This window comes from Dromiciops gliroides, chromosome 4 (genome assembly GCF_019393635.1).
Source record: "Dromiciops gliroides isolate mDroGli1 chromosome 4, mDroGli1.pri, whole genome shotgun sequence".
NCBI lineage: Eukaryota > Metazoa > Chordata > Mammalia > Microbiotheria > Microbiotheriidae > Dromiciops > Dromiciops gliroides.
The window spans coordinates 264707647-264721788 of record NC_057864.1 but is presented as its reverse complement, the minus strand read 5'-3'; the positions used below and the strand labels follow the sequence as shown (position 1 = coordinate 264721788).

The following is a 14142-nucleotide window of genomic DNA, read 5'->3' as shown; positions in this document are numbered from 1 at the left end:
TCCTTGTGTTCTCTTAGGGCTACAGCGTCCTCCCTTCACTGTCTCACTAGCTCTGTATATATATATATTCCTTCTCCCCCCTCAAACCTGTGGGCCCCGGCACACACCAAGTTAATCCACCAGCTGCACTAGGGCTGTGCCCAGCGGGGCTCGAGGGGCCATGCCCCCTGCTGCGTGCCTGGGACCTCCACACAGGCTATGCTAGGCCCTGGCAGGACAAGCCTGGGATCTCTGGGGCAGCTCCCCTCAGAGCGTAGGGAGCTGGGGCTTTTTTTTTCCCCCAGCCATCTAACCTGGCATCCTGAAAAGCTCCTGGGGCTTTTTTTGGCTCAGCTGAAGTGGAGGGGGAGGGGCACCAGCCCCTCACATGCAAAAAAAAAAACGAAACCCTGAGGGCCTAAGGCTTTTTAATCTCAGCCCAAAGTCAGGGTCCCCAAATCAAAATAAATTCCTACAATCTCAAGGGGAAATACAGGGGTTGGGAGGGGAGGGACACAGGAATAAAGGGAAAATAACATTTTCAGACCTTAAATTATATCATAAAAGTAATCATTTTTTAAAAATTGGTACTGTTGTAGAAACAGAGTAGACCAGTACAGCAGATAAGGTATAGAAGAACACAGTAACCACTGAATAACTCAATTTTCAGGCATATAACTATATAAATTATTTGGGAAAGAATACTTTATTTGACAAGAACTGATGGGGAGGGGCAGCTAGGTGGCACAGTGGATAAATCACCAGCCCTAGATTCACGAGGACCTGAGTTCAAAGCCAGCCTCAGACACTTGACACTTAGACACTTACTAGCTGTGTGACCCTGGGCAAGTCACTTAACCCCAATTACCTCACACATGCAAAAAAAAAAAAACTGAAGGGGAAACTGGAAAGGAATTGGGCAGAAATTAAGTTTAGACAAATATCTTTCAACATATTTCACTACAAATTAAAAATGGGTATGCAACTTGAATAATAAACCTCACACTAAAAAAAAAATAGAATACGATTATATTAGGGGCTGTTCTCAACTATGGCTAGAGGGAAAGTGCTTAAAAAACAAGGGCTAGAGGGGACAGCTAGGTGGCACAGTGGATAAAGCACTGGCCCTGGATTCAGGAGGACCTGAGTTCAAATCTGGCCTCAGACATTTGACAATTACTAGCTGTGTGACCCTGGGCAAGTCACTTAACCTTCATTGCCCTGCCCCCCCAAAAAAAAAGCCAAGGGCTAGAAGTGATAATAAATGTTAAAAAGATAACTTTCATTATATGAAATTTGAAAGCTAATATACAATCAAAATCCATGTAACTAGGATAAGTTGTTGAATGAGGAAAAAAATCTTTGTACAATATATTGCCAATAAGAATCTAGAGGGAATGAACACAAGAACTTAAGACCAATAGACAAAGTTTATGAACAAACTATTCTCAAGAAAAGAGCTAAAAAACTATTAAGGAATATATGAAAGATTGTTCCAAACCACTAATAATAAGAAGAAACAACAACATCCCTAAAATTTCACCTCATACCAAGAGATTGGAAAAAATTACAATAGTTAGAGGAATTGCAAAATTGGTCCAATCATTCTGGAAATAATTTTGAATATATGCTAAAAAATGACTAAGAGGTCCATTTCCTTTGACTCAGAGACCCAACTGCTAGATAAATATATAAATATGTATACATATGTATTATACATATGTATTTATGCATACATATACATGTAATCATATACATATATACCAAGAGGTCAAAAATAGTAAAGTCCTATATATACTACAACATTCATAGGAGCAGCACTCTGTGTGTCTGTTAAAAAAAAGATTTTAAATCAAAGAAGATGCCCACCAATTGAGGAATAACTAAACAAATTACGGTACTGGAATGTAATATTACTGTGCTATAAAAATGATTAATTTGATGAATTCTGAGGTGCTTGGGAAGGCTTGCATCACAAACTGATGCACAGTGAAATGAGAAGAACCAGGAAAAAAACATGCCAGTGACTACAGCAATGAAAATGGAAAGAACAAAAACACAAAACTGAATACTCTGTAATTAAAATGACCAAACTTGGTCCTGGAGAAGAGATGATAAAACTCATCTCCTTTCCTTCATTGCAGGCATTAAGGACCATTGGTATGGAACATTGCATATGCTGTCAGACTATACTGATGTGTTGGTTAGTTTTGTTGAGCTGATATTTTTCCTCTTTCTTTTTAATTCTTCATTATAAGGGATGGATCCCTGAGTAGGGAGAAGGATATGTTTGGAAAAGAAGGTGACAGAAATATTTGTTATTGTTGTTGAGTCTTTTTCAGTCATTTCTAACTCTTTGTGACCCTATTTGGGGTTTTCTTGGCAAAGATATTGGAGTGCTTTGCCATTTCCTTCTCAGCTCATTTTACATATGAGGAAACTGAGGCAAACAGGGTTAAGGGACTTATCCAGCTAGTAAGCTTCTGAGACCAGATTTAAACTCAGGAAGATGAGTCTTCCTGACACCAGGACTAGTACTCTATCCATTGTGCCACCTTGCTGCCCAGAAATATGTAAATATATGTGTGTGTGTATAATAGATAGATGATAGATAGACAGACAGACAGACAGATAATTTTTTTTAATTATGAGCAAGTAGTCTTTGAGAATAAGACACAAATTTCAATACCCTGAGAACAACCTGGTGAATAAAGTCAGCAAACTGAGGATCAAAAGCATTTAATCCATTACCAGGCCCATCATTGAAGCAGATTGCTCACATTTTCCCAAGCCTTGCCCTCTCTTGGCACAGCTTAAAAACCCAGGACCACCTACACATCATGATAGGGCATCAAAGTAAGACTTCATCAAAGGAACTCATAGGATATCAATAAGGGATGAGTCTCTCACATCTCTTCACAGGTGCATAGCAGTATGCCTGGTGATGGGGATACATGCCCTTGGGGACTGACAGTCTAACAGGTTGAGGACTAAGGAAAAAGACTAAGTGTAGCTGTCAATTTATAAAGGTTTGCTGAGGAAAAAATGTGAGAGGTGCTGGGCTTGAAAATGGGCTAAGCAAGTCTGAGAACTCTGTCACTGGGAAGGGAAAGGGTTTTTTTGTGAGTCATTACCAGGCTAATGAGGCATACTGCTTGTCCAAATCAAGACCAAGTTCTCCTAGGTGAAGCCATTTTCAATGAATCAGATCCAACTAGGGGACCATTTTTCAGTTAGGCCTCATCTAATTCCCATGAACTCATCATTATTCACTAGTGAGGGATAGCTGATAAGACGGGGTTTGGTAGTGGACTGTAATCTCCACACTGAATGTGCCAGAAAAAGTTTCAAATCTTATTCTCTGTAGCCCCTCCCTCCCTTCTCTTAGATTACCTCCTATTTAATCTGTATATATCTTGTATAGAGCTACCTCCATTAGACTGTGAGCTGCTAGAGAACAGGGATGGATTTTGCCTTCCTTTGTATCTTTAGGGCTTATCACTGTGCCTGCCTGGCACATAGTAAGGATGTTTTGTTTTGTTTTTAAGTGTGTTAAGTAACATTTAGGGGAATTATAGGATCATGTACCTAGAACTAGAGAGGATCTCAGAGATTATTTAGTCCAACTCTCTCATTTTACACATGAGGAAACTGAGGGCCAGAGAGATTAAATAGCTTGTCAAGGTCACATATGTAGTAAGTGGTGAATGTGGGATTTAAATCCAAATACATTAACTCCAAATCTAATACATGTTCTACTAAACCACATTGCCTTTTAAGATTGAAATTGAAAGCGGCCATCCATGCTACAATACCGCCACCTTGTGGTGATTGTGAGTGATAGCAAGCCTACAATGGAATGACTCTTCGCTCTGCCCAGGAATATTTTTACCGCCACAGATACAGCTTTTCATTCTTCTCCTGTGTCTATGTAATTCGCAGAAGGGCTAATGTGATTTAAATCCACCCACTGAGTGAGGCCTACACAAAGAATTCTGGGCAGCCAAACTCTCAGTAAGAGTTCAACTAATCTACTGCTGAGCAATGAATAGACCCACTAGCGACTTTTTTTTTTATCCTATTCTCAAGAGATTGGCGGAGTCAGAAAAGCGTATTTAGAAGGAAGAAAAGCTGATAGCACAAAGCATCTTTAAAGGGTGACTTTAGGTAGAGAAACGGTGATTAAAATTTTTCCAACAACGTTGAGTATTCATGTCTCCTATTTAAACAGTAGGCAGAAATGACCATAATTTCCGTAAATGGAATGACTTGATGGTAAGGAGACTTGCTCAGAGACACACAGGCCAGTGTATGAAGCAGAATTCAAACCCCAATTTTTTTTTGGGGGGGGGGGGGCAGGGGTAATGAGGGTTAAGTGACTTGCCCAGGATCATACAGCTAGTGTTAAGTGTTAAGTGTCTGATGCCGGATTTGAACTGAGGTCCTCCTGAATCCAGGGCCACTGCTTTATCCACTGTGCCACCTAGCTGTGCCCCATAAACCCGAATACTCTTAACTCCAAGTCCAGAATGCTAATCACAGAAAATGTCAGAACTAAATGTACTGACCCTTAGATATCATTAAACCCAATTCTTTCATTTTCTACAGGAAGAAAATGAGATCCAGAGAAGTGACTTGGGGTCACAGAACTATTATAATGATACAAAATTCTCATCCAAAACATATGTACATAGAGATATAACAAGTACAAGAAAGGAAGCAGTTCTGACAAGTAATGCTGAACCCCAAATTCCTAAACATTACACACACACACACATACATATATTCACATGTATGAATATGCACATGTATGTGCATATAAATAAACATTATTCATATATTCACAATGCAAACATATATAATACACAGACAAAATCAGTAAGTAATTTGTCCCAAATCCCTATAATATTCACCAACTGCAGGGGAAAGATGGAATCATAACCTAGAACTCAGAGTGGTCAGTGAACTCAAATGGGGAAAAGAATAGATCTTTAGTAACCTTTGGTTTCCTTTGTCATCCTATATAGATAATTTTATTCATTTAAATCCTTATTCTGAGAAAAGATTGATGACTCCATAAAAGGTTAAGGGTCATCATCTTAGCACCTGGGTTAAAATCCTCACTTTCTTCTCCAATTGTTTCACCTTACTCAAGGCTTCATACCCCTTTGCCTAGGGGTTATTCCAATAACCATCTGACCACCCTCCTTTCCTTTTTTTTTTGGCAGGGCAATGAAGGTTAAGTGACTTGCCCAGGGTCACACCGCTAGTAAATGTCAAGTGTCTGAGGACAAATTTGTACTCAGGTCCTTCTGAATCCAGGGCCAGTGCTTTATCCACTGTGCCACCTAGCTGCTTCTCCTTTCTTGAAGTCTCTCCCATCAACCCACCCTTCTCACAGCAGCCAAAGTAGTCTGCCTAATGGACATCCAACCAAGTCATTCCTCTGCTCAAAAGCATTCAGGGTTGGGGGCAGCTAGGTGGCACAGTGGATAGAGCACTGGTCCTAGAGTCAGGAGGACCTGAGTTCAAATCCGGCCTCAGACACTTAACACTTACTAGTTGTGTGACCCTGGGCAAGTCACTTAACCCCAATTGCCTCACTAAAAAACAAAACAAACAAAAGCATTCAGGGTTAAGCCCAAATTGGGATTTGTGTTTAGGTCTCTCAATTCTGAATGCTTTCCAAAGTGGCCAGTACCATGGATCCCTAGAATCTGTAAAATCAGCCATTCTACTTAGAGTAGGATTGGGGTTGGAGGGGGGTGGGGAAACAGGACATTAGTTGGCATGTGAGTAGTGCTAAATGAATGGTAGAGACAGTAAATGTTCTAAGTTCAGTGGGAGGAGTAAATAAGTAAACATTTATGCTTTTTTTATATTCCCCACAATGCCTAGCACAGTGTTGAACATGCAATATAGGAGCTTAATTTATGGCATTTGACATTTGAAGCCATTATTCTTTGAGTAATGCAGTAGAAAATGTGATTAATTTGAATTCACAGAACTAGGGTTCGAATTCCAATTCTCCTACGTATTGTGTGACCTATGTGACCTTGGGCAAGTCACTTTATTCTAAAACCTTTATTTGAAAATGAAGTTCAGCTTCCACATCTCCTCCTTTCTTAGTTGGTTACATTATTCTGGGATTTCTCTGACCTCTATCATTCCCCCCATGTTGGGTACCTTCCCCTGACTCCTTTGTAGCCTTTTGTGTGTTATCTCTCCCTATTAGATTATGAACTCTTCAAGGGTAGGAACTCTAACTTTTTTATTCATATTTGTATCCCCAACAATTAGCACAGTGCCTGGCATATAGTAGATGCTTAATAAATATCTATTTACTATTAACAACCTACCAGGGTTGCAGTGCTCTCAACTATAAATTGAGGGGGGGGTTGTATTAAATACCCTCTAAAGTCTTTAAATCAATAATACAAAGATGGTTTTCACTCTGTTTCACACATCTCTCATGCTGCCAGTTCATGATTTCTTTTCTCCTTCAAGGATGTCCTGGGTGTTCATTTTAAATTTGTTTCCAAATTTAACCAATAAAAAATTATTTGGGGGGCAAAGGGAAAAGGTGTCAGTGTCATTTTTTCCTGGCCCCAAACCTCACCAGAGACAGCCCCACAGGCCCAGGACTACATTCCTATCTCTTCTTTTCTTTTCTTTTCTGTCGTGTGTGTGTGTCTGTGTGTGTGTGTGTGTGTGTGTGTGTGTGTGTGTGTGTGTGAGAGAGAGAGAGAGAGAGAGAGAGAGAGAGAGAGAGAGAGAGAGAGAGAGAGAGAGAGAGACAATTGGGGTTAAGTGACTTGCCTAGGGTCACACAGCTAGTAATTGTTAAGTCTCTGAGGCTGGATTTGAACTCACATCCTCCTGAATCCAGGGACGGTGCTTTATCCACTGGACCATCTAGCTGCCCCACTTTTTTTCTTTTCTTTTTTTTTTTTCATTCCTATCTCTTCTAACTCAGAGTTGTCATTAACTTCAAGGGAGGAATTCTTTGTGTAGAGAACTAAAGTGAGGGAATAAGCTCGTTGGTCAACTTGAAATGGAAAAGTTTAAAAGTACAAAGAAGAAATTATATTATAGTTGTATTACCTGAAATCCCCAGGTCACAGACCGCTAAATTAACTGTCATTATTTCAGCAGGTCTCAGCTTCTTCTTCCGTTTTGAAGACATATAAATCACGTAGCCATTTCCCAAGGTAGACAACACACCTAGAGGAAAAATGCAAAGCCGAAGCATTGAATGATCAAGACAAGTGAATGGATGACAAGACAAAAAAAATGACAAGTCACTGAAAAGTCCAACGAAGCCATGGAAACATTCTTTATTTCCATTCCAGCTGTTGCTTATAAATAAGATAAATGAGCACTCAACTTTTGACATCCACCTAAGAATATTTTACAATTAGTTGGCACTGCCTATACAAGCCTTCTTATATAACCAAGTGAAGTCTGAAAGGCCCTGAACTCTATTTACTTCTTTGTTAGTGGAAAAGAAATGCTAAGCTTCCATGTCTGAACATATGGTAGGGGTTTCCTCTCTGCCTCAGGATGTCTTGCTTGAATCTACAGCCATGTGTCCATGGAATTCTGATGCAGCTACCCCCATAAAAACTACCCACTGTTCCTTTGCTCTCACTTATTTCTCAGTTATTTGCAATCTGGCTTCTGACCTCATCCCTCATCTGAAACTGCCCTCTCCAAAGTTACCTGTGATTGTTTAATTGTCACATCTGAAGCCCTTTACCCACACTCCATGTGTCTTGACATCTCTTCATCATTTAATATTCCAGAGTGCCCTTTCTTCCTGTATACTTACTCTTTTTTTTTAAGTGAGGCAATTGAGTTAAGTGACTTGCCCAGGGTCACATAGCTAGTAAGTGTTAAGTGTCTGAGGCCGGATTTGAACTCAGGTACTCCTGACTCCAGGGCCAGTGCTCTATCCACTGCACCATCCAGCTGCCCCTCTTCCTGTATACTTACTATCCTTTCTGGATTTTCATGATATGGCTTTTTCATGGTTTTCCTATTATTTTTTTGACCATTCTTCAGTTGCCTTTTGCTAGATCATCATCTATATCCTGTCCCCTTCCTGTGGTTGTGTCACAAGTCTCTGCCCTGGGTCTTCCTCTCTCTCTACATCCTCTCTCGGGACCTCTTTAGCTTCGGTTTAATTATAATCTCTATGCTGATGACTCCAAGATCTATCTAGTCCCAAGGGAAAATGTGCTGATTTTGTTATGGGAAAAACAGAATTTCATATTTTGTCTTAACATATCTTCCCCACGATAAAAATTGTGAAGGGGAAAACAAGTTTCAATCATTGTGAGACTCCCAGGAAGTTCAGTGTGCTGTTAGAAAATTTCAAATCCCTGGAGTCCATGTTGCCTGGATGTTTCATTAAAACTAACAACTATCTTAGGTTAGAAGAAGAGAAAAACAGAGATGATTATAGACCCTAAAGTCAGCCAACTCCAATGAAAGCCAGACCTCATTAAAGAAAACCAGAAAGAAAACCAAAAGTGAGAGACAAAGTTTTAAAGCCAGTTTGTTGTTGTTGTTTTAATGATCAACAAAATGCAATTTTCTTTTTTTCCTTCTCCAAGGACATACTCAAGGCCCTAGGAGCATGGTGCAAAAAGACCTGTTGAAAACAAAGTTCTTTCCTATGTTCCAAGGAGGTCAAGGACAAAAAGGTCCTATAGATGCCCCCAAAAAATGTTTTCAGTAATAGTAAAGAATTGGAAACATAGTAGATGCCCTTTAAGTGGGTAATAGCTTAACAAACCATGGCAAATGAATGTAATGGAATATTACTTCTGTGAAAAAAACAATGAAAATGAGGAATACAAAGAAACATGGAAACATATAAACTGATCCCAAGTAAAATAAACAGAACTAGGAAAGTAATGTACAAAATGACCACAGCAATGTAAGTAGAAAGAGCAACCCAAAATAACTGGGCATGCATGACATGAAACTATAATGACTAAGCTAAGTTCTGCGTATCTATCTCACTCCCTTCTTTGAAAAGCTGAGGAACTTTTTGGATGGAAAGCTGCCTATAAGACTGGACTCGGCTGATATATTGGTTAACTTGGCTCCACTCCAATTTTTTTCTCTTTCTCTTTTTATCTTTTATTTTAAGAGATGGTTCTCTGGCTAAAGCACCAGCCCTGGATTCAGGAGGATCTGAGTTCAAATCCAAGCTCAGACACTTGACACTTACTAGCTGTGTGACCCTGGGCAAGTCACTTAACTCCCATTGCCCTGCCAAAAAAAAAAAAAAAAGAGAGATGGTTCTCTGGATGGGATGTGAGGGAGGAATATTGGGAAATTAAGGTGATATAAAAACAAAAATAAAGTAAAAGTAAGTTTTATATTAGAAAAGGAATAAGCCCTTTTATCTTCAGGTAGGCAAAACTCACCATGCCAGCCAGTTCTCAACTTTTCTTTTCAGTTGCCAAGTCTTATCAATTCTATTCCCACATCATTCATGCCCATCCTCCTCTCTGTACTCATTTGGCCAACATCCTAGTCCAGACTGCATCATTTTTTGTCTGTGCCAATAGCTCCAAACTGGATGATTTCTTTTGTTCTGCAACAAGCTAATCTGACTTCAGCTGAAAATAATTTATAACCCTTAAATGTTCTATTTCCACCACCCTTTACTACTCCCCCTAGAATCAGGATGGCCAAGTAGCCTATGGTGCTAGACCCAAGGTTTTTTCCCCTTCCTGAAGTGTTCTGGTCTTTGTATGAAGGCATGACTTCAAATCCTACTTCTGACACATTCAATATTTTCAGTCACTCAAGAAACATTTATTGTTGTGGTTGTTTTTCAGTCATTCAGTCATGTCTGACTCTTCATGACCCTATGGATCATACTGTCCATAGGGCTTTCTTGACAAAAATCCTGGAATGGTTTGCCATTTCCTTTTCCAGTGGATTAATGAAAACAAAGATTAAGTGACTTGCTCAGAGTCACACAGCTAGTAAGTGTCTGAGGCCAGATTTGAACTCATCTTCCTGATTCCAGGTCCAATGCTCTAACCAGTGAATGACTTAGTTGTCTCCTAAACACTTATTAAGTGTCTACAATATAAGCCAGGCACTGTGCGAAGTACTGGGGATGCAAAAGGGAACAAAGGACAGTCCTTAAGTCAAGGAACTCCCAATCTAATGCAAATAAATACATAAAAACAAGCTACATACAGGATAAATAGGAAATAAGAAAAAGAGGCACTAGAATGAAGAGGGGTTGGGAAAGACTTCCTGTAGAAGCCTGTTTTGAGAAACAGTACAGTACAATACATAGGTCACCAGGCTTGAAGTTAAGAGACAGTAGATTCAAATTCTAATTCAGATACTTACTTGTCATGTAAGTCTGAACAAATCACATCACCATACAGTGCTTCAGTTTCCTTATCTGAAAAATGAGGACTAGATTTGATAGCTTCTAATATCCCTTCCAGATCTACACCTCTGATCATCTTACCCTTTTTGCTTCTCATGAGATTGTGAAATTGGAATCATAATGCCCAACTAAGGAATTATTATTCTATTCCATTTTCTTTGTATAAAAATCATTAATTATCTGTTTTCTGAGTATTGATATTAGAGATTTGGGGAACCAGCAGCAGAATATTTAAAACTTCAGACAAGCTTCCCCTCTTGATCTAGGGCAACTACACAAATATCAGCTGGGGTGAGGCAAAGGAATGCAAAATCATTTTTCATATTAGCCTCAGGAAAATGAGACTAGGGAAGTATTTTGACTAAGGGGGGAAAAGAAAGGAGACTTTTCAAAAATTGATATAGACTAATTGTTTATCACCATCCCTGCTCCTTTTCATGAATGTGGATAATTGAAAATCAATTATTTCCATCATTAATAAAACTAGTGGTCATTTGAGAGAGAGAGAAAATATGGACTTTGCCTTATTTTCCCTCCCTTGCTTATCTTATAATAAGCTCTTGACTTTCCAGACTAGCTTCACCCGGCCTTCAGGAAGGAATTTTACCAGGGCCATTCTGCCCATTTTCAGTTTCCTTTTTTGTATTGTCTTCCCCTATTAGAATATAAGCTCCTTGAAGGCAGGTGTTATCTTTCTTGCTGCTTCTTCTTCTTCTTTTTTTTTTTTTTTTGGTATTTGTACTCAGTGCTTAGCATAGTATATGGCACATAATGAATGCCTAATTAATGTCTAATGACTTGTTGACTCTAAAGTTGCTTCTAAATCTATATCATTAAGTCTATAAAATCACTTTGGTGGAAGAGTTGCATTTTTTAAACTCAAATTCAAGAACCACTTTCTGCTTCATTGTTGAGGCCTAAGAGACCCTGAAAGCTCTTTTTGTAATGCTTTTTACTGATTCAAGGACCTGGGCAAGTGCCATGTCTGCCCCTACCCCCAAAAATTGAATATACCTCTTGGCACCTTTGAGAAGCTCAGTGAAGGATAAACTTAATAGGCACTACCTACCCTTTCATTGTTCCCTAAACTTACAAATAATGATAGTAATTCTGAGAGATCTGTACAGTCAACTATAGGTGATCTAGATGCTGGATGTCCACTTTTCAGCAAGGCTTTAAATTATAGGGGCCTTCTGCTCATTTCCAACAGTGTTTCTGGTTCAACTATCAGTTAGTGCATACTCAAAATGCAAACCTATCATTATTCTAAGCAAAAGTAATAGACACTCTACTACAAGTTAACTATGTGACCTTCACCAAAGTACTTCCCCTCAGTTTTTGTTGTCATTGTTTTTGTTGTTGTTCCATTTTGTCTGACTCTTTGTGACCCTATTCAAGATTTTTTTGACAAAGATGCGGGAATGGTTTGCCATTTCCTTCTCCAACTCATTTGACAGATGAGGGAGGCAAATAAGATTAAGTGACTTACCCAGGGCACACAGCTAGTAAGTGTCCGAGGCCAGATTTGAACTTAGGAAGGGGAGTCTTCCTGACTCCAGGACTAGCACTCTATCTACTGCACCACCTAGATGGCCTCTCACATTTTTATCCCTATAAAATAAGGAAGTTAGATCAAATGATCTCTAAGTTCCCTTTTAAGCATTAATGTCCTATGATTCTCTGCCACCATGTGAAAATGCTAGGATAAAGTTAGCAATACTATACAAAATCAATGTGTTACTATTAGTGATAGTGTTAGCATTCAATCAATCCCCAAACATTTATTAAGCAAAGTTGGAATCTGAACCCAGGTCCTCTGATTCCATAATAGGGCAGCTAAGTGGTATAGATGAAACATCTGAACAATAGCAACCTGTGACTCTTTTCTACCATTACCATAATGGCTCTCTATTCTTCTCCTCTCACATTAGACTGATATGCTCATTTTATTTCTCTTCTCCTCATTCTAACTTACCACATACATATACTTTTTTCCAAAAACTTCCAATAATACATCATAATGGAATCTGTGTAAAGAGTCTTTTGATTTGTTCCCTGGGACTTCTTATGGTTTACTTATGTTCTTCTCTATGTCCTTTTCACAGAAGAATTAGGAAAGCTTACCAATTATGGTTAAGTAGAAACCCGCTACTAAGTCAGCTTCCCAGGAGAGTTTGGATGCAAAAGGGTCTCCATCCCGAAGATAATGTGGAATGTAGTCATCTTGAGGTGGGACACTGTGGTTTAATGCCATGCTTCTCTTGTACTAGCAATATCTATCTGAAAAGCAAATCGAGACAGTTCTCAGCAAATTAGTATAAACCAAGGGGAAATACCAAATAACCTAATGTTTCCAAAGGACTTGGAAACATTCATCAAAAGAAAAAAGTTCTGGACATTTTCATTGTTTAAGAGACTAATGGGAAACTCACAGGGGGCAATGAAATCCGGTAACTTTTTAAAAATAAACCATCATATTAGTAAGTGACTGTTTCATAATTCCAATCCACTTAGCAACAGTGATAACTATAAAAAACAGGAGGTATGATGTAGTAAAAAGAATGATGATCTAGGAATCAGGATATATTTGATGGCATTATAGTTATAGGGATGGAAGGAAACCCTTGGGGAAATCTAGTCCAAACACCTCATTTTACAGATCAGTAAAGAGGAGAAGGGAGAATAGAAGAGGAAGAGAAAGAAAGAAGAAGGAGGAGGAGAAGAAGAGGGAGGAGGAGAAGGAGGAGGAGGAGAAGAAGAAGAAGAAGAAGAAGAAGAAGAAGAAGAAGAAGAAGAAGAAGAAGAAGAAGAAGAAGAAGAAGAAGAAGAAGAAGAAGAAGAAGAAAGCAGTTACATGGCTTGCCCATTGTCACGAAAGCACTAAGTCAAAGAGGAGAAGGAGATGGAAGAAGAGAAGAAGGACGAGGAGGAGGAGGAGGAAGAGGCAGTTACATTACCTGCTCTTTGTCACAACCCAAATGCAATCTTCTCAGCTTTCCAGTTTGCAAATTATCCAGGACCCCAGCTTTTTACAACCTGTCTCAGATTGCCCACTTTAGAGAACTTTTCCACCAGAGGGTAGTCAGGAAAAGAAAGGGACTGTAAAATCTAAACTAATCTTTTGTCCTTTTGTTAGCAAGTCTTAGGAAGGGGGCAGGAGTAGAATAGGGATGAAGATGAAGATAGTGATTAAAAGAGGAGGGAAAGAAAGGGAGCTTGAAAGAAATGTTGTGTGCGTGTGTTTGAGAGAGACAGACAGACAGACAGACTTGTCCAGTATCATATATCTAGTAAGGGTCTAAGACAGAATTTGAACCCAGGTCTCCAGCTCCAACAAGCTATCTGCTATACCATACCATTTTAACTGAATGGCTAATTATTTTAAGTTAAGGGTTGAGAAGGGGGGGGGGGAGTATAAAAAAAGAGGAAAAGGGGGGCGGCTAGGTGGCGCAGTGGATAAAGCACCGGCCCTGGATTCAGGAATACCTGAGTTCAAATCCGACCTCAGACACTTGACACTTACTAGCTGTGTGACCCTGGGCAAGTCACTTAACCCCCATTGCCCCACAAAAAAAAAAAAAGTAACTCAAGAATAAAGATTGTCTCTTTAAAAAAAAAAAAAGAGGAAAAGAAGAGGAGAAAAAGTAGTGGGAGTGAGAAGGAATGGGAGAACAATCTACTTGCCTACAGCATGTCTCCACTCCAATTCATATTCCACCTAGTCACCAAAGTGA

The 14142-nt window shown here is 39.3% G+C and overlaps 1 protein-coding gene across 1 annotated transcript in view; it reads right to left on the bottom strand.

Annotated features, from left to right (window-relative positions):
- The window catches only part of OPN5 (opsin 5), a 65167-nt gene extending 52505 nt beyond the window's left edge, over positions 1-12662 (bottom strand). Inside the window, exons 1-2 of the mRNA XM_043962585.1 lie at positions 12533-12662; positions 7084-7203 (exon numbers count right to left, since the gene is read on the bottom strand). Of these exons, the coding sequence (XP_043818520.1) occupies positions 7084-7203; positions 12533-12662 (250 nt within the window). The remainder of the gene's footprint in view (positions 1-7083; positions 7204-12532) is intronic.
- Between the last annotated feature and the right edge of the window lie 1480 nt (positions 12663-14142).